This window comes from Penicillium cosmopolitanum (genome assembly GCF_028827165.1).
Source record: "Penicillium cosmopolitanum strain IBT 29677 chromosome Unknown utg000002l:1.0-415252.0:1.0-415526.0, whole genome shotgun sequence".
NCBI lineage: Eukaryota > Fungi > Ascomycota > Eurotiomycetes > Eurotiales > Aspergillaceae > Penicillium > Penicillium cosmopolitanum.
The window spans coordinates 228,317-252,423 of NW_026622672.1; the positions used below are offsets into that span (position 1 = coordinate 228,317).

The 24,107-nt window shown below is 45.2% G+C and overlaps 7 protein-coding genes across 7 annotated transcripts; 3 read left to right on the plus strand and 4 right to left on the minus strand.

Moving 5' to 3' along the window:
* Positions 1-935: 935 nt before the first annotated feature.
* On the plus strand, positions 936-3,130 carry N7509_000201 (uncharacterized protein; the record flags this gene model as incomplete). The annotated part of the gene is made up of 4 exons (XM_056624848.1): positions 936-1,018; positions 1,070-1,087; positions 1,143-1,257; positions 1,748-3,130. 4 exons carry the CDS (start codon positions 936-938, stop codon positions 3,128-3,130), a joined length of 1,599 nt encoding a protein of 532 aa, XP_056494713.1.
* Positions 3,131-4,793: 1,663 nt separating this feature from the next.
* On the minus strand, positions 4,794-7,563 carry N7509_000202 (uncharacterized protein; the record flags this gene model as incomplete). The annotated part of the gene is made up of 3 exons (XM_056624849.1): positions 4,794-5,544; positions 5,596-5,984; positions 6,046-7,563. 3 exons carry the CDS (start codon positions 7,561-7,563, stop codon positions 4,794-4,796), a joined length of 2,658 nt encoding a protein of 885 aa, XP_056494714.1.
* Positions 7,564-7,764: 201 nt separating this feature from the next.
* Positions 7,765-8,109, plus strand: N7509_000203 (uncharacterized protein; the record flags this gene model as incomplete). Its single annotated transcript, XM_056624850.1, has 1 exon — positions 7,765-8,109. The coding sequence occupies one exon, from the start codon at positions 7,765-7,767 to the stop codon at positions 8,107-8,109; it is 345 nt and encodes a 114-aa protein (XP_056494715.1).
* Positions 8,110-10,018: 1,909 nt separating this feature from the next.
* Positions 10,019-11,268, minus strand: N7509_000204 (uncharacterized protein; the record flags this gene model as incomplete). Its single annotated transcript, XM_056624851.1, has 2 exons — positions 10,019-10,978; positions 11,047-11,268. 2 exons carry the CDS (start codon positions 11,266-11,268, stop codon positions 10,019-10,021), a joined length of 1,182 nt encoding a protein of 393 aa, XP_056494716.1.
* A 5,657-nt stretch (positions 11,269-16,925) lies between these two features.
* Positions 16,926-17,270, plus strand: N7509_000205 (uncharacterized protein; the record flags this gene model as incomplete). Its single annotated transcript, XM_056624852.1, has 1 exon — positions 16,926-17,270. One exon carries the CDS (start codon positions 16,926-16,928, stop codon positions 17,268-17,270), a length of 345 nt encoding a protein of 114 aa, XP_056494717.1.
* A 794-nt stretch (positions 17,271-18,064) lies between these two features.
* On the minus strand, positions 18,065-18,420 carry N7509_000206 (uncharacterized protein; the record flags this gene model as incomplete). Its single annotated transcript, XM_056624853.1, has 2 exons — positions 18,065-18,303; positions 18,360-18,420. 2 exons carry the CDS (start codon positions 18,418-18,420, stop codon positions 18,065-18,067), a joined length of 300 nt encoding a protein of 99 aa, XP_056494718.1.
* Positions 18,421-19,588: 1,168 nt separating this feature from the next.
* On the minus strand, positions 19,589-20,144 carry N7509_000207 (3CxxC-type zinc finger protein; the record flags this gene model as incomplete). The annotated part of the gene is made up of 2 exons (XM_056624854.1): positions 19,589-19,601; positions 19,651-20,144. 2 exons carry the CDS (start codon positions 20,142-20,144, stop codon positions 19,589-19,591), a joined length of 507 nt encoding a protein of 168 aa, XP_056494719.1.
* Between the last annotated feature and the right edge of the window lie 3,963 nt (positions 20,145-24,107).

Sequence of the window (24,107 nt, forward strand, 5' to 3'; positions counted from 1 at the left end):
ATTCCTGGGAATTACTGGTTATGCCTGGAAATTGCCGGCGATGTGATAATCCAATGTAACCATTGAGAAACATGGTCAGACTGAGGTGATCCGTGGTTCTGTTCTACTACCGTGAATCCTCATTTATTTACGGCATTTTTGATGTTATCCAACGATGCTCAACTAAAAGGCATGGTTTGTTTCCCGAAAAGCTCACCGAAAAAGCGAATGCAACATGTTGAGAGCTTGAAAAAATGTCCTTGGATCACACAAAGCCATTCTTCGCTCATAACGCCACTTGGCGTCACGACTAAGCATTGAGATTCGTCTTTCATGCTATGGCGATTAGCTCCTTTCTTGGTCAGCGTCTGCCAATTTCCCTATAGTATCTGTTCATCAATACGAGTGAATTGTAGACTGGTCCAGCCTACGTGACTCCATTGTCGCAGATGTGTTAATTCCAATACAATGACTGGAAACTGGCTGCCAGTGAGAGGCTAAAATGGTGGAGGCTAATTCGATCAGATCTCCGGATATGGAGACCAGTGGGGCAGGATCTCTCCGCCACCTCAGATCGTCCGTCCGCTCCGGGCTCGGTCGTGTATTTAGCATGCCCCTAACTTTTCAGATTCTTTCCTCTATTTAAAATTCCGATCCAACAGAAAGAATAAGAATAAGTTGGAATATCCAAACTCCAAATATGCCTTCTCGTCGAAGACTGTCACTTGTCGGTGGACCGCACACCTTCCGAAGCAGACTAAAACGTGCATTATCTCTGTCATCTTCCGAATCGAGCAACGAAGCCAGGAGCCAAAGACCAAAAATGAATCATTCCACCGGGCATGCGTTGTTTTCCGAAAATGATGGAGCTATCGGACGCAGAAAAGTTGGAATTGAGGCCGACAATCGGGAGAGTTACCATTGGCGACCGTGGGAGATGGAATCTGAGAATGAGAATGAGTCGCCCGAAGACTGCATCAGAGGGCGAGCCCGAAGAGTTCACACAACATAGCATTATTGCACTGAAATGTGTATCAGAGTGAGTGCGGAAACTGAAAATAGTTGTTCTTTTACTAATATGTTGATCAAGTCTGGATAGCCGAATGAAGTCGGTACATTTTACGATAAAGAGAGTGGAAACAATGCTGATTTTTACTCTACAGATCCTTAGCAAATTCTGTTAACCGACAAGTTGCTTGGAATGAGACGATCCGGCATGATCTGGAAGATGCCCTGAGCCGGCTCGCCACTCTGGAGACTCGAATGAAAGATACGATGGTTCAGAAAAAGTCTGCAGTGTCGAGAATGGATTACAGGGCCGCTCGAAATCAGCTTCACTTGTTTACTCTCTTTAAAACTTTTCGAAACCTTATCTTGCATTGCACTATACCGGTTTGGGCTAGACTACCCCTGACCCACTATGCCGCGGTATTCTCATACAAGTGTAAATAAACGAATAAAAATAGATTCCGTAACGTGCTGTACGGACGATTTTGTTTTCTAGAACCAACTCATTGCAAACAAGTCAAACAATGCAGTCGGTTGTCTGGCCACCTCTCTAGCTTGCATTCCAACATTCATCCAAACCCCCACGGCAGATCCAAGCGGATAGCGAACGAAAATACGCAGATTGAAAAAGAAAGGAACTGGTGGGGTCTTCATCACAATGCGTTTATCATCGACTCTCCATCAACTTGCAGCCCTCAATCATCGAACCCGCCGCCTGTTGAACCTGGAAGCCAAACCGTGCTAACGTTGAATTGAACAGGAACCGTTCACCATGATTAATGGCTCATTCTGTGACCGTGATAGCGCTCAACCCTATGCCCCCGATCTCTCGGACCAGGATTCACAATACGCCCCCACTCCAGGATACTATAACGAGACACTACACTCGCATTTTGAGTTCAGCCCTACCCCGGATCGCTATCCCCAGGGCAGTCCCGTAGCCTCAATCTGCGCCCCGCAAGAAACACCAAGACTTCTTCAAGTCGGTGAGTGGGAAGCAAGTAGACCAGATGACGAGTTTCCACCGACCTTTATTCGGTATACAATCGAGTGGAAAGTGAAGGTGAACAACCGGTTCAGGTGGGAGGACACGATAAAGAATGTGACCCTGACACCAAGTGCCTATTGGCCTTCGGTCCTGAGGCCTAAGTTGGAGAACGTGCTTCAAGAGCGGATCCCACGTAGCCGAAGGGTGAGATCGGATGGCACGCTTGTAGTCATGTCGGTCAACGATCGCAAACACAAGAACGAAAAATTCTGGTTTCAATCCCTTGATATTGATTGGACTGCAGTGGAGGAGCAACTAATTACTTGGGGGAAACTTCACACTCGAGGCAAGGAACTAAGGGTAATTATTACTTTCAACTATACAGAGGACGATAACCTTTCCAGGAGTGCAGCAGGTAGGGGTGAAAAACGAGGGAAGTCATCTGTGACGAAGAGAATGCTTGGCGAGCGTGATGCACAACTTGATGCTGAAGAGCATGTATCTGGAGAGCAGTCCATCTGGCGGGCTGTCTATAGCTTAATGCGTTGTCCTTTACCATCCTGTCATCTTGGGCCGCATTGCTGGCAGGATCCTCATGGAAAGAAACACTACCAATTGAGAACGCATCATTTGAAACGCCTGATTGCGTATGTCGATGCTGGGGGTGTTTTAGAGTGCCAAGATGATGTTCCCGATGCTGTTCGGGAAGAATTATATATGGAAGAACAGCAGAAGATGGAGCATTCACAGTCCAAGAACAACAAATCGCTCACTCCCGGAAACTGCCCACCTATCAACATCAATTTCATGGGAGGACAATCTTCTATACAACCAGCAGCAGCTGATTGTATCCCACAATCCGAAATGTCTTCCCACCAGAAACAGCATAGATTTATTCTTCTCACAATTGATGGCCCACGGGATGTGGCTGTGAAGGAATACAGCGCCTGGCAAGAAACAAATGTCATCGATGCAAATTTGAGGGCTCAATTCCAGTTGGCTTGTGATGTCACGCTCGCCAACGGTCTGGACCTTGAGCAGATTCACGAGGATCAAAATCCGGAATTTTTTGTCCAAGAAGGAATTGCGGTAGGTATTGCACGCCGCTTTGTCGGTGATATCATTAAGTGGGTGGGGGAGATAAGAAATCAATAGGAAGACCCCCCGTTGGAATAAGTGGCAGCTTTGCATAGATTTAGATTCATAATCCAGTTCGATCACTATTAGTTGGCTTGATAAATATAATTCACACGCTATCATAAGCACAGAATGCCTCACACAATACTCCTCTATTATCCCAAAACGAGATATTGTGTCCAACTAGGTCAATACTATGCTCTGGATACTGTGGCTCCAGGCTGGTCTTCGATGACTACGCCAGCATGCCGGAAATGGCCGATTGCACTTTGTTCCCGAAATCCTACAGCCTCGACACATCCCTCAAGGAAATTATCGAACCCCTGCTCCGGGCTCTGTTCATACTTTCGCCAGTGACGCCTGATGAACGCCTTCAGCTCCGAGAAAAACTCCTCGATGGGATTTAAATCAGGTGAATAAGGTGGCAAATACATCAGCTTTACTCCAGCATCGGCACACATCTTTTTGATTTGGTCAGAATGGTGGAAGGATGCATTGTCCATGATGATCACGGATTTCGGTTCCGGCCACCTTCCACAGTGCTGAAGGAGCTGCTCGATGAAATCTTCGAACACGGTCAAATCAGTTGAGCCTTGAAATACACGAGAAAGCACAATGCCGTCTTGTGCGTACGCGGGCAAGATCTGGTATCGCTGGTCGCGATGAAATTTAGAGATCTGTAATGGCGTCTGGCCTAGCGGACACCACCCAGTGCGTCTGCAACCAATCCTTTTATCACAACCCGACTCATCCACGTAGACCAGATGGTACGACTTGAAGTCCGATATATTGTGGAGATAGAAATCGCGCAAATCAGCATTCTGTTCCTTTGCTCTCTGTCGAGCCACCTTCTTCGACCAGCCGACCGAAGCAAGAGCCCGCTTGAGACTCGAGTTTGTCACCCAAGTATGAAACTCATCCCATAGAAACAGTACCATCTCATCCACATATAATCCGGGCTTCTCGAGAAGATGGTCACAGAGAGTCTGTATCATTGGCGGTGTGATGCTTCGTCGCCGACCGACGCGAGTTGTTGGAGCTCTGACATTGCCGAACAAGCGAAGATTTTTGCGAATACTGATTATCGAACGCTGGCTACACTCAGCAGCCGCGGCCATCTGTGATGTATTCAAGGATCCGCTATATATCATGTCACGAATCATCTCCAGTTTGGAGAGAGGGAGCCGAGGCGCCATTTGCGCCGGATTGCTGGAGGTTGACCATTGTGTCGTTGGCACAACCGTGGAGAACGGTTTTCTCCATGCTCACCCTGCTCACCCCTCTGATCAGGGAGCGGACGAAATGATTTTAGATTGAACACTGGGGGGAGCTGGGGTATTGGGAAATGCACGTGACTGAGGGGCACTGCGGCTCCTGGGAAGTTATTTTGTCTTGGCGATCCGAAAGCTGCGGGTGTTGATCAGTGCTAACAGGAAGCAGACCGGTACGTTCACCTCACAAATAGACATTGCACTTGAAGCATCATTCCAATCGCCGAGGAACTGGACCTTCAAGGGGAAAACTGTTCTAATTGGTATAAAAAGAAGTGAGCTTCAAACACAAAGCTTGATCGCGCAACGTCGGTGGTAATCATTAAGGAGGTTTGGGTTAGCCTGGAAGAAGCATAATGTGGTCACGTTTTACATATGTAGACATATATTTGGAATTGTATAAAGACTGATCAAAGGCTAGAAATTGGGTTTCGCTCTGAGAGTACAAGGAATATGACACGACCTGATGAGCAGCCAATCGCCAATCTGTTTGCATATCTCGCGACGTTGTTGGAAGAACTTGGGCGATATTCTGAAGGTAGCCACAACAGCTTCAGTCCATTACAGGTTATCCAGGAACGTTCCTGGCTTAATCCGTATACATACTGCTTAAGCGGCGAGATGAAGTCGTCAGACACAGGCGTCATCGGGCCTTTCGAACCTATGTCATATGTTCTGTTTTTTGTGTGCAGAAGATTGATATCATCGTTGTCGAATTGAAGAGAGTCGACGAAGCTGATAGGAAGATTTGACACGCTCTGGCCAGCAGTCGGATCCCAGATCCTGACTGTCTTATCATAAGACGCTGATGCAAGTCCGCTTCCATCTGGTGACCAGGCAATCGATGTGACCGAGCTACTATGCCCATCGAGAGTTGATATGCTCTGGCCGGTAGCCGGATCCCAGATCCTGACTATCTTATCACCAGACGCTGAAGCGAGTCGGCTTCCATCTGGCGACCAGGCAATCGACGTGACGCCCTCGCTATGCCCGTCGAGAGCTGATACACTCTGGCCGGTAGCCGTATCCCAGATCCTGACTGTCCTATCAATTGACGCTGATGCGAGTCGGCTTCCATCTGGCGACCAGGCAATCGACGTGACGCCCTCGCTATGCCCCTCCAGGGTTGATATGCTCTGGCCGGTAGCTGGATCCCAGATCCTGACTATCTTATCAAAAGACGCTGATGCGAGTCACCGTCCATCTGGCGACCAGGCAATCGACGTGACGCCCTCGCTATGCCCATCGAGAGTTGATATACTCTGGCCGGTAGCGGGATCCCAGATCCTGACTGTCTTATCAAAAGACGCTGATGCGAGTCGCCGTCCATCTGGCGACCAGGAAATCGACCAGACCGCATCTTTGTGGCCCTCAAGAGTTTGAAGACAGGGACTCCAGTTTTCCTCTACCACAGGATGATTCAAGACCCAGTCTGCTCTCTCATCCTGAAAAGATATCCTTGCGAGACTTTTTAGTGGGCTGAAGATAAGAGGTGAACAGTAAACCTGCAAAGGACTGCTCTCAATAGCTGTCTTGTGATATCGAATAAACCTAGAGGCGTCTCGAGCTCGATTCAATAGCATTACTGACTCTTTTCTCTTCTGTTTAAGTGCGCCCCTTGTCAGAAGAGAAGATCATCTCTATTCAATTTTTACCACTCACCTCAATCAAAATCTCGAGCTTTTGCATCACTTGGATACCATCCAAAACACTTCCCAAAATACGAAGAGCTTCGAGCCAGTGGAGGAATTTATGCTGCAGAAAAGTATCTACGCGACCTCTGTTATAAACTCCCAGCTCACAAGCTCCATTAAGCAGGCTAGCTTCAAGATGGTCCATCCAGTAAACACATGAGTATTCCACCACTGCTAGTGGGTTTGGGCTAGGTTTGCAGATATCCTTCATATGGAGTCCAGGTAATTTGATGTTCCAGATATCACGTTGAAGTGTCTTGAAAATAAAGTCGAGAGATCGTCTAAATATCATGTCGTGTTCAGCCTCTATACCTCTAGGAAGGATCTCACTGAGTGCTTCCTTGAGTAAAAATTCCTTTGCAGACTGATGAACAAACACAATAGTGTGTCCCCGAACTGTTAAAAAAGATCCACAGATTGCGATTATCTCTTCAAGAGAAACAACGTCATCGTAGTCGTCGTCCGGTAGCTCAATCAATGAAGTCAGTTCGTGTAGCGTAATAGGCCGAAAAATTGTTGACATGATTGCCAGTATCTCCTTGCAGAGCTCGGCATCTTCAGATTCGCGAACCTGGCCAATCATTCGACCATATAGAGCCTCCAACCCAGGAGGAAATGATTTTAGCTTCTTGATCACATTGGTTCGTATCTTTTCAAGATTCTGGCACACCAAGGCCACCCAGAGGAAGGTATCTTGCGAGTTTGATGATAGGTAGGAATGAACGCTATCGCGAGTTTTATCGCTATATCTTCTCGCTTTTGCCAATTCGTAAACTTTATGTTGAATAAATTGATTCACTGCTTCAGATACAGACGCCTCGTTCAGCTCCAATGAGATCGGAGCTAGCTGGGTAGCAATGTCAAGCCGCTCAGTGATTTCAAGCCAGTTGCGGCTAGAAACAACCCACTTTATCTGTGGATTGACTGATGATTCCTGGACAATTAAGTCTAGAAGGAAACAGAGCCCATCGGTGCACTCATCTAAACCATCAATAACCAAATAAGTCATCTGCAGTGTCGGGTTGTTTAGAATGTCCCTGAAGATTGTTGACAGTGCGTTCCATGCATTGACATCCTCAAAGAGGGTCTTTCCTGCATAGTCGTACCGAGATCGCACATGGTGGAGAAGAGATGGATGATTCTTGACAAGTAAATATATCAACCCCCTCAGGACAGACGTAGCGCTGTTGATCCGCATGTCGGTAGCCTGACAGAAAAAGAACGAGATACTCGCATTATCCCCATACAATCGCGTCAACTCATCGATGACACCACATAGGAGCATCGTCTTGCCTTTACCAGGATCCCCCCTAATCCAGAGAAGGCGATTTCTCTCGCTGTCTTGCCATTGTTTGAATTCTTTGTTGTCTAGAATCCAGCGATATGAGTCTTTGAGTAGACCGCCCTTGGTATCCTCGATACGTTCTTTATCATCGACAGGGTTGGTGACATGCAAATCTTGTACGTGTGGAATACGTAATAGCATGGAGTGCATAAATAGTAGTGGTGTGTATTGGAGAGGAAGGTAACTACTGAGGAGAGATACTAGTGGAGCATGCAGGATGAGTCATCCACGTACACTTGTATCACATATTGCGACTTGCATTCGCTGCCAGCCCGCCGTTGAAACGTGGTTCTAACAATAAGCTAATGTGGTTGGTCCAAGGATTGCGAATGCTTGTTAGAGATGACACAGAGCCCGTATCTTATCGACGACACATCTCACTCTACGGAGTCTGAACTATGGGAATACGCTCTAACACCCGGGTACTTCGGCGGCCGTACGCTACGCGATCTATCTCAAGCCCCTCTCCGTCTAGCTTACTGGAGACTGGAATCGAGCAAACTAGTAGAGCTGGCTCTAAGTCTCTCAGATTCATTCAGCAACTCTGAGTGGGAAGAAGGAAGAGCCTACCAGGAGGACCCGCCAACCCGTATCCACCACCATTTAGAGTGGCGAGTGACAATCAACAATCGGGAGGTGTCACAGGACACGGAAGAAAACCTTACGCTGGACCCTAGCTCCTTTTGACAATTATCTATGGAGAAAACCCTCAAGAAAGTTAGCTCGACGGAAGACTGCCCGCCACGGTTGGGTGGCAGCTGATGATGATACTGTCATCACCATATTGACAACCGATCGTACTAAACGCAAACTGACGAAACGACGTCTATTGGATTAACTGAAGCGGTGCTTACCAATCTTGTAATTTCATACAGAACCGTCACGTTTAGATGTCAAGTCTAGGCCAGGTCATTGCACCAGAGCTATGTCATCTAGAGTGATGATAGATATTTAAATAATCCCAAAATCTCTGCTCCATCTAGGAAATAGAGGTGTGTCAAGTACCTATTATTACGATTCACTTCTTAACTAACGGTGATGTAAAAAATGGCCAAAATATCAATGATATTATTACTCGCTCTAGTTAGGCTGATTACAGAGTAAATATGCTAACCCTTCTCATCTAATATTGAATATATCTAGGCTCTCCTGTTTGGTCACAAAGTCCTCTGATCAAGCTCGCTGAGTGTGCTATCTGGTGCGACCGAATTACCCGAAACCAGATCTCACTTGCGTGCTTCCAGCGACAAGGGCCATGCTATATTTGTGGCCCTTTTAAAACCTCTTCGACTGAAGAAATTTGCGGTGGAAAATGCGTTGAGACATCAACTGAATCTCAAAAATGTGGAAAATGTGGGTCTATTTGTCCCATGGGCACAACCTGCATATCTGGAGTGTGCGAAGAAGAATGCATTGAGTGTACTTTTGGTCGTTGTTTTCCTGATGGCAACCCTTGTTGTATTCCAGCCGGAGGCGTTTGTGTTCCCAATGCCGCGGTGGGATGTCCTACTAATTGCCGTTGTTGCCCTGGTTCTTTTTGTGATTTTCCTAATACGGGCAGTTCAGGTACTTGTGTTGTTGGCGAGGGTGATGCTACATGCAATTGTACCTGTGCTAATGACGAGGCAGTTTGTGCTTGGATACACTTTCAAACATATCTTATTGAGAATAAGTCCTCCAAATAAGCGAAGTTATAGGTGGGAGACCCAGCATTGTAAATTTTATATTGAGACTAGTTGAATACATTATTTCATATTAATCGAGCACCTGATACACTGTATAACCGTAATAAAAGATTTTATTCGGTGGTACGATTACAAGAGGCTCCAAGAAGCTTTGTTGTATAATACCGATGACCCATTCGATATTCGGGCCCTAAGGCCGCTAATCAAATCTAGACTAGCACACTTAACATTAGGGTTTGGGAAGCAATCTGCGAGTGGAAGAAGGGGAATCTGATTTCGAACCAGGAAGTAAGAGTACTTATTGCATTTGTCCCCTAACTGCTTCCGTGGAGCTTATTAGCTTATCAGATGATAAAGTCTGATGGTTATGTTTATTGACGAAAACAAGGATGTACACCTTACAAAAGCTTAGTTTAGTGCCTTGAAAATTTGTGACATGATATTAACGTTATCCTAGACGACGGCATTCAGAACCTATAAAGCACTTTTTTTTCCCGTACTACAACATTTCTGTAGGTTGAATTATGCACCACCACCACCACCAGTACTGTCTCCACCTCCTTGAGGCGGTCCGGTACAAGCAACAAAAGGCAGGAATTAAGTAGTTAATATGTTGATTTAATAAGGACGGATAAGAAACCAACTCACAGCTGCCGCGGTACAACAAAGATCGTGTGATGGGCGACATCCACCTAGGCCCTCTAGTTATTAAATGGGGATCTTGAGCGGGTCGAGAATATCGTACTGGTACTAGCCTTGCACCCTATCCCGGCACCATAGAAGTTTTGGTGTGGCTGCAGACTAGCCCGCAGCACCAACAGCCATTCACATCGATGTCCAGTCTTTAGGAAACAGTTGAACAACGAAAAGGTGAGAAAAAAGCAATTTTCCGTCTCGGATCAGAAGAAAATTCAGTCTTGTTTTTTAATCCGATTTCCATCGTCCTTGCAGTTTCCAACATTGCTGTATACCGCATTTTTATGGAGAAAGTTCCGACCATTTTCATCACTTCTGGGTTGTACTGCTATCACAGAAGGTTGAACTTCCACCGCGCGATCAAGGAGCATAGTCGCAATGTCCCTCTTCAAATTGAAGAACTTCCTGTTCTCAGTAAACCCCTCAGTAAGTGATATTATGTCAGATATCTTTTCCCATTCTTCCAGTCCGATATGAGGCAATAGCATATTAAGGCGAAAGTATCTGTGTTTCACGCCGTACCGGGTCTGCTGATTGTCGATTCTGTCATGCACAGTCTCACAATTTGTCAGACAGTTGACAAGGTACCGGGCGACTTCAATCTCAAATGCTTTATTCGGCGCGAGAATTCCAAAAGTCCGTTCCAGCCAATTTTCTGATTTCAATGTTTCCGGATTTTGTAGTTGCAGCGCAGGTTCCAACCCCGTTCCCAGGCTGATAAGGCAAGAAATCCTACGCTTCCCTTGCCAAATATATTCAACCTCATCAATTGCAAGCTCGGCAGGATTGTTGTATCCTCCTGCGCCTCCGTCTCCATAGGTAATGTCGTCGATAGTGATGGGGAGGAAAAAGGTAGGTGCAGCCGAAGTTGCCCGTGCCATTTCCCAAATTTTCCCCCTGAATGGACTGAAAACAGGAGAGCCATAAGTGCGCATGACAGCTGGCACGTGCGCTGCCCCGCGTGTGCGAATAGCAACGGTGAATGTCTTACAAGAGGTTGGATTGGGGTTGGCGGCAAGAGCTTCAGGGTCCAATCCCAGAGGTCCCGATGAAATGATATCCTTAATCTTGTTCTCCAGCACGATATGGTCGAACTTCTCTCCATTCCTCTTTGAAAATGACGTAAAGATAGACCGGGAAAGCTTCTTGTAGCATTTAATTGCTTGCTCAACATCCTGTAATTGTTCCAGGTTATCATTTCTGGATGTCTGTTGCCTTTTTTTTTTATCACAGAGTAACAAACCATTTCAAGTCTGCCTAGCATTAGTGCGATTAGACCACCTGTGCTTGTACCACAAATCAGGTCAAAGACGTCACATGGCCGCAGGAGATCGGCCGATGGAGTGCTGTTCCTCCGCTGACGATTGACCTGGGCCATTATTTGGTCGAGGACATAGAGGGCTGATATTCCTCGTATGCCTCCCCCATCTAGGCAAAGGACTCGTACAGGGCTTTCCGTGGTCATTGTTGTCAATTTTGATGAAGCAGAAAGAGATTCAATGTATAATGCGGTAGATGAACATCATATTGAAGATGTGGTGGGCATATATTTGACATTTGTCCTCATACCGGCACGTTTTGTCCCAAGTCATGACGTCTGAATGATAATTTCAACTTGAGAGTAGCGAGTCAATGTTTCAGGGAAACACATGGCTCAGACCAGTAAGCACCCGGATTATAGAAAAAAACATACATCCAACACGCGTTAATTGGAGTACTAGCTATACAGCGGTATCATGGTATTAGGGTTCGCCTCTAACCAATTCCGGTTTAATCCGGCCTGGACGGTTCGAGACTGCAACAGGATTTTGCCGCAGTTGTGAGAAGTACCTTACCCGGTCTCATTCTAGCTGATAGAAGATTGTGGACATCTACAATGTGAGTCACTCATGCTAGGGTTCGTTTAATACAGTAGCAATGACTGTTTCGGTGTGCCTAATAAATAATCCGGACGCTTTGGATAGCAAGCTTGCGCACACTGTCGAACAGTATCAGATAAAACATGGGTTAAGGACCTGCTTGTGATTCATGAGGTGGGAGATTTACGAAACCAGGGAACGGATAGCCCCATCCAAACCTTCCGCTTTTGGAAATATTGTGGGACCGAGCAATATCATGCCTATTGGGAAGCGGTCTAGTACCGTCGGAGTGGCTGTTGGGAGAAAGAGCGCCTAGGCCTCTGTAATTGCACAAGCTCTAGGTTATTTCTATGTCACAAGTTAAAGTAGTCGATCGCTGGTACATAAACCCCTGTTTTGCCAAAGCCTGGAGCCCTCCCTCAAAAGTCCAGACGAGGCCATTCTACGTCATTCATTCTAAGATCTAAAATAACATGCACTACGTCGAGGGACCAATAACTGTTCACATAAGACGATTAATGATCTTTCCTGCTTCCGTATCTATAATCGGACAAAATGCTACGCTCTGGCTTTAAGCTTTCAAAGGCTGCCAGCGGAGTCATTTCATCACAGCTCACAGAGAGACGAAACTGTGTCATTCTTTTGTATGATTTGAGAATAGGCAAAAGAGAGGGCGAGGATCCTGTGGAGAGCCTTGTTGCTGCCTGAAAAAAAAAGATTAAAGGGAAGGGCCAGTGGAAAAACAATGGTAAAGCCTTTACGGGTAAAATACACATATTGAAGTTCCGCAGTCGTATTGAAATTATTAGCTAGACTATTTTAGAAGCGGTCTGGAGGACGGTGTTGTGGACAATGATCCAATCAGAACTCGCGTACTTCGACTGTATTTTCAAGGAATAGAGTAAGAAGATTGTGTGGTAACACTGAAGTCGAATGGTACTGTAACTGAGAGGTGTCGAGAAGTTGAGTGACGACTGGGAGGATGGAGCGGAGACAGAGCTACTGCAGATTTTGTATGGCAGTTTCGTGTAAAATAAATTCCTCGCGGTCCTATAACTGTATTGTGAAATACACAACCATTATAGAAAGCGGTCTAAAGTGACATGTGGAATATCTGATCCAATCAGAGCCCACATATGACGGGTTTATTTTCCGGCAATGAAGCGGCAAGAGCGTGGAGGTTTAGCTGATTTCGAAAACTACTGTATCATATACATAACTAGAAGCAAAATCAGCAAAGGACCATTAGGGTACTGTATGTACCAGGGATAGAAGCCTCATTCTTCCAAACATATATCAGATATCATTTTGTCTCGACCTGATCAAATGAAAGGCACTTCTGGAGCTCGAAACGCTGATCTTGCCGGATGTGTGGCGAAGAACGGGAGGTATGATTTTATTTGGAAAGTAGTCGCTATGATGAACTAAAATCAGCGCCGGTGCCCTTCTTCCTGCGTGGTCTAGTGGAACTTCACATTTGCTTTCCGAACGACGGGTTCGATTGACGCAGGGTACATCAGTTGACTTTGAGTCACAACGACGAATCCGCTTGTGTTTTCCGAATCATTTCCCGAGTATTCGCTCTGCGGATTCATTTTTACCTTTTGCCCATCTCAAATGAATGGCGAAGCCACTTTTACGGAGTCGACTGCCCTTCCCGCCAAAGTCAGCAACCGGCGTTATGGAAATTGATGGTCATCGAGGACCTGCCGCAACAGACACATGCTACGGGGGGGCAAAGGCTGAGTGCACTTTGCGCGTCGCGTCGTGCCACACCCACACTGAGAGTAACATCAGTGGCTACGTCCGATGTCAGTGAGCACGTCTCCTTCACCATATATCACAAACCGATCTGCATCTTTCAAATAACAATTGGGCCATTGTGACCGCCTTGGCAATCGACTGGCCGGACTGGCGAGGCTGCTTCTGCTGGCGAGTCCGTGCGAATCGGTGAAAGCGAGGAGGCATTCGGTCGGCTTGCCGCTGCTTTGAACATAGCATCAGGGAAAAATCGCCAACGTCATTACAGCGACTCGACGATATGGTTAGTTGGCATCCGAATTATTCTAGTGATGAGAATGTACTTACCAGGATCAATCATGAATAAGTCATGGTAGCAGCTTTACTTGATCATCTGCATCAGATCACAGGCAAGGCAATTCTTCGTTGGATATATTCAATCTACCACCAATTATCAGCAGCTGGTGCAATATGGTCGCTCGCAACTTACCTCGTTCGCGGCCTAGATGAGGTCCCCAGCTGGCTATAGTTCACTTTCTCGATCGGACTCACACGAACGGCTGAATTAGGGCTGTCTTTCACTGCCTCTCTAGGTCAATATGATTTCTGATGACCGAGGGTGTTATAAACTTGCCGTGATGCAGCCTGGCATCAACATAGGAAAACCAGGGACGAGGTAGTGGGGTCAGATCCGGGACCACTTTGTACCACTGGGAATGGACTAAGCCATACCTGCCAATGTACGGCTCTGGGCAAATATTCAACCATGCTAGGGCAAAGTATCACTAGGCAAGAGATTCATGGGTCTTTTTTTGCGACAAACGTCGACCTGGCCTCAAAATGGCTGCTCTCGCGGCGAGGGATCTATGATAGATCTAAGCCACAGCCTGCCTTATCGCTTTCTCAGCTGATATCGAGATTGAAATAACGGGCCTTGAGACCATTGCCAATAGCTCTCCTCAATATGCTGACTGATACCCCCTGGAAAAGAGTTGGTTGTCTTTTCCGTGGCGGTGGATTCTCGGCTTCTCTTCGTTGTCGCGGATGCTCCGATGGCTCGCTCGGCCATCAGTGAGGCTGGCTCATGGCTACCGACAAGCCTTCGGATCGGACGTGGGGCAGGAGGTTCATAGCTGCCAGAATATTGCGAGATACTAATTGACTGTCAACCTTTGTCCGGACAGGGTAATTCCGAAGAGACGAAGGAAAACACTTTGGAATTTTACCATATGGCTAAGCAGAGGGCATCAAGGCTTTCTGACTTGACCCGCTAATATGCCAGTGAAGTGGCCATTTCAATCATGTTTTAAGAAACAACAAAGCCGTAAGCGTAGTAATTTCAGCGGCTTGGCCCATCGGGTTGTTGAAGCCGGTTTAGTTTCGAAGACGAGGGGTCAACATAGCTCTGTCAGGTCGATATTGACACGCGCACTATGAAGAAAAAGAATCATCAGTGATAGTTCCCGAGAAACAGAAAGCCACGAACGGATAGCAATTGTACGGAGATTGAGAGGCAGTACCGGGCATGGGAATGGGAAAGGACAAAGCACTAGCGTGACTGGCAAGAAATTGAGTGACTCGTGATAGATAGAAAGTTTGCCATCCTATGTAGAGGGTCGTCAACACATTGTATTTGCCTTTGAAATTGCTGCAGTCTTTACACTTACGTTGTCAGTTATTGCTGTCCACTGCAGGGAATCGTATAAAGGATGGCAGCTAATTATCTTCAATCATTAGCAGGTAGCTTATAAAGACAACTTGTAACTCACCCTGCTCGCAGCTTGGACCATTCCAGATCCTTAAGCTGAAAATTTCGTTCAATGGCTTCTCAGAGGAATAGCGGAGGTGGGGCTAATATCGAACATTTTCCATGTTAGCTTGATTCCAAATGACTGGGCAGCTACACTCACTTGTTATTGGAAGACCTCTTGTGTCGAGAGAAGCCAGGCTAGTGCGATGCAACAAGTCAGTCAATTTCGTTGCACGATTCCGAAGTCAACATACCAAATAGTAATCACGGAGACGAAAAGTATTCGATAATCTTTGACCCAGAATCACAAAGGAATGCTTGCGAACGACTGTTTTGCTGGCGATGAACCGGGTATTTATAGCAATTCACCCAGGCATTCGGTCTGCGTCAATGATATCCCCATTGTGAATTGTGAGGGCTCAAACAAAAACTACTCTTCAATGATAACTGGCTCAACATTTCATCATTGATGCAAAGCAGCTCTCAGAGACATTGCATTTTGTTCCTGGTGATCAAGAGCATGAAAAATATTTTCTGGCTGTTGGCATTGCTTCAACAGTCATGGAGATGCCGCAGAAAAGAACTGACGACGGTCATCACCATTCACCACCGTGAGTCCGCCCTTTAATGCGACGGGTGAGGCGACGAGGTCATGCCATTTCATTTCACTCACCGGTGATGAGCCCATTACTCCACGCAACGAATGCTTCATCAAATACAGGCAAACGCAATGCCATATTGTGACCCTGAATCTCTATTAGCAAGATTGTAGGAGACTTCATTGCGTAAGTCGTATATTGGAGAAAATGCATTTCGCCTACACAACATCAAGCAGATACAAGCCATGGTGCAGCGTGGAACCGATTCGCACTGCCCACATGTCGCAAAAGAGCTCCTTGGGTCGTGAATGATCCACTAGATCAGTTATGCCTACCATCGGCCTCAATTCTGCGTAAGGCAATACCCACATGGATCTCATGGATCTCCTGGGACTTAAGTGGATGCCCGGGGGGGGGGTGGATACTATTCCTCAGAAAAATTAGCGAATGAGAGCTATCAATAGCTCGCATGCTCATCAGTCTCGAATGAAACCATTGGTTAGTATCTGGCGTTGGCTGCCAGGAGCCTATGGTGTGGTTCTGCCTGTGACTGTCGAAAGGATCGGCAGTGTTTAGAAACATTTCCCGAGCGAATCGTCCGCCCGGGATCACCAGAAATAAATAAATCGTGATACCATCTTGGACCACAAAGCCCCACTGATAGGACCCAACCAAACGCCCTCTGGTAGATATGTGAACTACATAATTATATTGTTTAAACTTGTAAATATTTTATTACATTTTAGTAATTTATCGCTACCTCAGGGAGCAATGGGTCCGTTTGCTTTTGGCGCGACATCTCATTCAAGGTCAGCATGGAGCGTAGGCTGTTTTGGTGTTGCCATGAGATTTTTCATTGATTCCTAGTCGATATTTACATATTCAGAGGTAGAGCGAGCTACAAATCTCTGTTTGACTTTCCATTATTATAGACAGTATAACGCTCTACATAATCAGGGGGACATGCGCTAGCTATTTTCGGGCCTAGTAGAATACTGGGTGTAGATTTTGCATTCCTCGAAAACAGGAATGTGGTTGGTGTCAACCGAGTACAAATGTTGTTTTTGCTGTTATTTCTCCATAATACCCTCATAATTAAAGGATCTGCTGGCTCATTCTTCGCGACCCGTGACAAACATACCGCTCGGCGATGGCACAAGTAGCCAGAACCGACATGCCGACATGGAATCCGCCTGCATCTATCATCCTCACCTCCATGCTGCTACTCGGCCACACTTCCAACAACATGTCTACACCCGGCTGTGATCTTCCAAATTCCACGTCCTCCCTTGTTGCAGGTAGCACCTGCAGGAACGCAAATTACGGTGACATGATTGATTTGCAACACGATATACCTCGCTCTCCATTTGAGCAGGATTTGGACTACCCAAAGGTGCTGCAAACGAGCATCCTCGCGTCATCCAGCTTTAGGCCACGCAGATATGCCTTGATCTACCCGTACCATTCACAGGACGGCTGCCAAACCTTGCATTCGTGGGTACCAGCGTGCACAATTTAAGCAATTGCAATAAAGGAAAGTCTGAATTTGAACTGCAGTAATACTATCGTCAGCTTCTCCCTTCTCACTGCTCCCAAGTCAATATTCTGCGAAGAGCTTAAATATAGCCGTCGCATGGAGGCGCTCAACCACGATCTGACCAACCGAAACCTCCACCGGCCCTAAGGAGCGCAAAAGCCGACCGAATCTTCTGCCTTCCCTCAAACATCCGCCTCATCGACATCATGCCGGAGTCGTCATCTCTACAGCTCCTCTTTGCGGGGGGGCATCAATCCCTCAGCGATAGACAATAGCTTAACAAGATCCGAGCCCGATACTTATCCCCAGTCTCCTGAGCCCCTGTCTCTTGCTAGTAATGGACCATCAATACCACAGTATATGCTAAATAATCTTAGCTTCGAGACGCCCTTCCAAACGGAGAAGAAGAGTCATAAGTGCAACACATGCCTCAAGCGGTTCCAGCGTCCGTCTTCACTGCAGATGCACACTTTCGGCCACACCGGGGAGAAGCGTGAGTCAAGCACATTATAGCAGACGAAAATCCTAGGTTGACAGAAATACAGCATTTATACGTGATTTGGAAGGTTCTGGGTGACGATTTTCCGTGCGTTCAAACCTGCGCCGGCAGCAGATGATCCATAGGCGTGACATTAATTGAAATGCCTTCATGTCTTTACCATACGGCTTTCGAATGGATGAGTTAATAGCACTTCTAAAAATTTCACAATCAGAATCAATTGTAAAGGACGCAATTTAAATGTTTGAAATGAAGACTATTCCACTGACTAAAATTTTCACTTGTATTCTCTCACAGCGAATCGCACCTCAAGATCCTCAATTTGGTGGGACAATCTCTCATTCCGTTGTCTTGCTGCATCTTTCATATGTTGAATGCAGTCTTCCAGGTCGACCTTGTCTCGTTCGAAAAGCTGCAGTATGCTTGTCATGTTATTTCTCTCCAGCTGCAGCATGTTGAAATCGTATCCAATCCTTGCAAGGGCAGCCTCAATCCAGTCTTTTCTGCCATAGACTCCTGTACGTTAAAGCATGATTAACTAAAACCTTCTTCAAAAAACTTCCATGACTGACTATGATGTTGCGACTCATGAGAATCTAGATAGGCAAGCTGAGTAGCTTTGTCAGATGGCATATCGAGCTATCGTTCTTGTCTACTTGATTTGATGATTTTCAAAGGTGTAGTTTTAGCCGTTAGCCGAAAGCTAGGCAGGAGAAAGAAGGACATGGGGAATGCGAGCACGCACTAGCATTCAGTCTATGGTGACGTCACCACTAATGTCCCGTCTAAGATACAAGATTGCTGATAGTAAGACGCTGATTAAGACTCATCAAAGAAAGCATAGACTTGAAACAGAATCCATACTTATGTACGAAGACAACGACGTAGTTTATTATTATCTATCTCAGTGACATATGCAGAGCTGAAAGGCCGTTTGTTTACTCTCTTGAGACTTAACTAAAGGGAGGTCAGCTCGACATTGGCGATATTGCGCTAATTGGCCATGATCGGGAGTCGGTAGCGCGCATTTGTGGGTTATATGTACAGTAGTTCAAGAGGGCAAAATAACCTTGATCTCCCTGCTCTCAAAAGATTCTAGCAGTGTTTTGATGGCCAAATAGTTGACGTATAGACTCGGGGCTGTTCTTTGCTAGAGGAGACCAGAAAATAAGAAGAAATCTTTTCGAGAAATCTAACGACGCAATTAAATATTCGTCAGGAGTATTATTGCTACTAGATAGCTTACCAATGAGATCTTCGAAAGAGACAAGCCGTCTGATTTCTTTATTCTCACTCAAAATTTGAGCCATGAGATCCAATCCAGGGATAGCGAGAAAGAGAGATGAGCTCTTCGCCTGAAATTGAGGGACAGTATATGTAGAACTTGTGCATAATAGACTACACTATTTATCTCACTGAACGATGATGAAGGGGAACTCTACTCGAAGAAAGCCTGGTCGACATTATATTAAGATTTAGTTATGTTGCAAATCTGGCTCCCTAAAAGCGCAACCGCAGAATAAGTCAACTTCATTTCCGTATCTAGGACTACCTCTCAATATCAGATCAAATCCATCAAATCTATCTGAAGAAGACCAAACTGATACAAGCTATGACTCCGAGTGGTAGGATCTGACCCGAACAGCCTCGTCTCACAATATACTCTCTTGTTCTCCCGCCAGATCTCGATGCACCAATCTTCTCATGACTTTTGCATTTTGAACTTTGTGTGTTCATCTCTAAGCTTCGCTCACTCAGGCTGGATAGCTTGGGGCCGAGAATATATGCGTAAGGGTAGCGCTCAGATAGATAAGCTAGAATAGTTAGTTGCTGGAGAAGAACCTTTGGTACTCAGCAGCTTACCTTGCCAGCACAAAAGCTAAATCTTGATTCGAATTGGAACAATGGCCAAATTTACATCCTTCACACAATTCACTGTCGTGCGGCCCTCTGCTCTGGCCAGACAGATCAGGCGGCCGTACCTCAATTCCATTCCACTTTTTGAGCCAATAAGTCACTCTTTCCACATAGCTTCCGGTATCTAGGACTAGTCGGCCGACTGATTTGCAATTTCTGCATCTTTGGTGATACACTCGTGCATTATAACGCTGCTGTGGGTACATTCGAATAGTAATCGCGACTTTCTTGCTCGACCAACCGCTGGATTTACATCCAGCGTTTGGACATATAAATCGACCCATAACGTTGCTGTCCCTGTACTTGATGTTGGTTGTCTCGTCATCGGTGTCCAAGAAATCTATTTCAAGCCCTTCTTCGTCTAACACCTGCGCGAAATCGTCATGGAACTTAGGGTGGAGCGACCACAGTTTCGCAGCTTTGCGTCCCTTGCGTGGCATTTTGCTCGATATCGGTCGCGTGAATATTTTAGTATTTTACGTATATCAAGGATCTGCGCTGAAAACCAGGATTATGATCGGAAATCGGCCTTGGGTAGGCATATAAATACATCTTTTGGGGGGATATCCTACCCCGCTCCACATCAGCAAATGTACCTCCTGACGACAACGCATCGCTGCCGTAGCACGATTTGATTGGTAAACATGCCTCTTTGGTGTAACCCGAGATCAGACGCGCAGCTAGGGTAAAGATCAAAGCAAGGGATTGAAATCACATATTGATGAGTAGGTAAACTTGTAAAATTTCGCATACTGTATACGTGGTCTTGCGAAAACCAACCTGATAGAGTAGTCAATTTTACAACTAGAATATGAGGACCTGTGAAATCGACGCCGAAAATGGCTCTCCTTTGCAGCCCTGTCTATACGCTCTCTCTTTTCGTCTTGTCTCGCCGGACGCCTATAAGATGGCTCTCCTCCTTCCTCTCTCTCTCAGTGACCCTAAGTCTCTCTTTATTACTAACGCTTACTTCTTAAATCAACTTTGACAACCTTGTTGTCTGTAACTCTGGATTCTTACCTCAGTTATCTATCCTGGCTTTTCTCGATGGTACCTGTGCTTTTTCAGTCGGCTGAGGAAGATAAGTACTAGTACTAGACTGACCCTATCCTTTACAAGGAAACTCGAGCCAGACTGGAATATTTTCGTTGTGCTAGATAGCTACCGGTAAACTTTAAGCCAAGGACCTTGCTAAGTATTGCTGTTGTTAAATGCTACTAGCGAAAGTAAGTATGGTTATTCTTAGAATTAGGTATTGTAGGTAGGGTTAACTCATAAAAATTGTCACGGGATCTATCGAATTGGCAGTAACCCATAGTTCCATCGGGGTCGAAAGAGATCCGACGTATTCCTATCAAGATATCCGATAAGATCGTAATACAGAGCCGACGGAGGTTGGTCTCGCCGGCAGTATCGGATGATATGGGGCTATGACGATATCGATACTACTCTGATTTAAACTCGATCCGAGATCTCCGGACTCTTTGTTAAATTAAGCAGTCGATAGCTACTCGATTCTTTGAAGGATCCTCAAGAATCAGTTTTATTGTCTACTACAAATTATAGCTTTCAAATCTCTATCTATTATTTAATCAACTGGTTACTAGCCAGCCCCTTAGTACCATTACAAGGATATTCCTTAGAATTTTCGATAGTACACTCCAGACATTGATATCCTTAAACAGAGCCTTTCTAGCATAATCGTACTAGATTGTATATAGTAGAGGAGAGATAGATACTTTTCGATAAGTAAATATATTAACCCCCTTAGGACAGACGTAGTACTGTTGATTTGTGTATCGGTAGCCTAGCAGAAAAAGAACATGATATTTCTACTGTCTCTATATAATCTTATCAACTCTTCGATAACACTGTATCGGAGTATTGTCTTACCTTTACCAGGATTACCCCTAATCTAGAGAAGATAGTTTCTCTTACTGTCTTGCTATTGTTTGAACTCTTTATTGTCTAGAATCTAGAGATATAAATCTTCGAGTAGCCCACCGTTAGTAACCTTAATCTGTTCCTTATCGTCGATAGGATTGGCTGTATATAAATCGCAAAGGTATACTTAATCTAGCGTTTCGGATTGTACTAAAGCCGACTACTATTTACTAACCGTTAATTATGGTTACTTAGATTTTTTACTTACCAATTATAATATTCCCGATATTCCCGTATATTACTCCTGCCTATAATCCAGAGTTTCTTTCGCCTTAGGAAATAGTAGTCGATATAGCGGCTGTACAAGAGTTTAGAAGAGGCTCAAATCTACGTATAGATCTCTCAGTCCCCAGTCTACCCCGCCATCAAGTAATCTGATAAGAGACAGAAGAAACTAACCGCCTTGATCTTATACCCTATACTTACCTTGAAAATAATGTATCTTTATATTTACACTATTCAGGAGTTCAATACGCAAACTCACCGCTATCTGACTCGAAGTTGTCGCAGAAAACCAAAGCCCTGGTTAAAGTAACGAACCTCGTAGTTAACCACAGCGTACGATTGTATTTGTGTTTCAGAAAAGTTACAACCCTACTAATCCTATAATTCATAGTAACAAAGGATTTCAAGTTCCAAAAACAGACAGCATCCAAGGGACTAGTTTGTTTCAGAGTAGAGTTCAGGAAGGAAAAGAAAAGAATACAAAGGTCAAGCTAATTTCGAGCACGCCTGTATATATGTACCGTTATGTTCGACACTTGATCATAATAACCGAGTGGGGCGGTCAGAAAGCCATGCGCAGGCCCAAAACTGTGCCGCAGGCCCAAAACCATGTCGTGAGAAGAACAAACGTACCGCTCCTAGCTAATATCGAGATTTGCTGAGAGTTTGCTTGGATTAGACATGATCCGCGAAAGAATAAGGATTACATTGGTAGCAATTTTTATAGCAGGAGGTTATATCCTTCGAAAAGCTGTAACAACACAAGTTCTCAGTGAGATTTTATTTTCTATACTCCTATAATTGAGTATATATTCTACCACCCAATACTTCTTAAGATGAGAGCCACGAGCCAGAAAGGGGCTGTCACCCAGTCCTGTGCTTCATGCCTGAAAAGTGATTATCGATGAACTAAGGTCATAACTTGTTCATACGACCCCGGTTCACGCTTCGCTGCAATTTTGTCATTTTTCCTCTCAGCCAAGAGACGAATCAATATATTTACCGTATGCAAGATTTGTAAGGGTGAAAACGGATGTTTCTCGCGAGAAGATCAACTCCGTATGGCGCTGAAGAAAAGGGATCAGACTTCCTTCAAATCAAATATTTTATGGGCGCGGTCGCAGTGGGATCTCTGGCTTTCTTGCGACGAATGCTAAGTATTGAATGAACCAATGAAGGATAACAGGGACCTTGTTCCTTTTTTGGGATATTTTAGGGTATTTTAGGACGATCATTATTCTTAGGGTTTTGGTTTTGATCTTAATATTGACAGTTGGTTTGGTTGAAGTTTGCAATTACCTGTATCACCAACGCAGGGTTGCTCAGCTCACGGCGGATAGTGATTGGCTGGCGAATGAGGAGTTGATGTCTAAATCTCCGGAGATAGCGAAAAAGCCTTAGCAGCTTCTTGGTATTCCAGCTAGTCCTTACCGCGACCCCTATTGGTTTGCGAACGACGATACAGTCCACGCTAACGAAGATATTGTGGTGAGTTAATTTACTATATTAATTATGTATGTGTATACGTTTGGTTATTTGAATTCTCTTGCAACGTATTGAGAAATAATTGTGGAGATCCCGAATGAAATAGCCTAGAAAGAGCGCTGGCTAAGTTATCCTACTTGATGATTTGAAGTTCACTGATCCATACATATATCCTTTATATGCAAACGATGTACTATTGACACGCCGAACACACCCGTTCAGATAATATACCCCGCTTTAATGATCGTTCAAAATTTCAGACTGAATATTTGACAACCAAGTCTTACATTTCAGCACCTAGCTATACATTCGCTTTGGCACCAACAGAAGCATTCCAATAAACATCGGTGGGTATCGCTGGAAGAGACCATCATATCTAGACAGACACCGCGGTTAGCAAATTAACATATGATGTAGGAAATGAAACAGGATACACAACATACTGGACTAGCAAAGAAGGGGCCTCCAAGTCGGTAGTTTAAGAACTTGAAGGTTTTTATTTCGAGCATTTGCATTCTTTAATCTCTTGTTTGCAACCGAAACACCAACTCATAGTGTGTGATTTTTGGTGGATTTTCGGTGGATTTCACAGTGTGCGGTCTGTATTATGAAGCAAGGTTGTGGAAGGTCTGTCTCAAACACGCATAAACGACAGGGAGTATGGCAGGGTTATATACGGCAACTTTTCTCGGGCGCTGGGATTATGTACACGTGGACAGGTCTATCGTATGCAGTGTAGTATGTTTGTC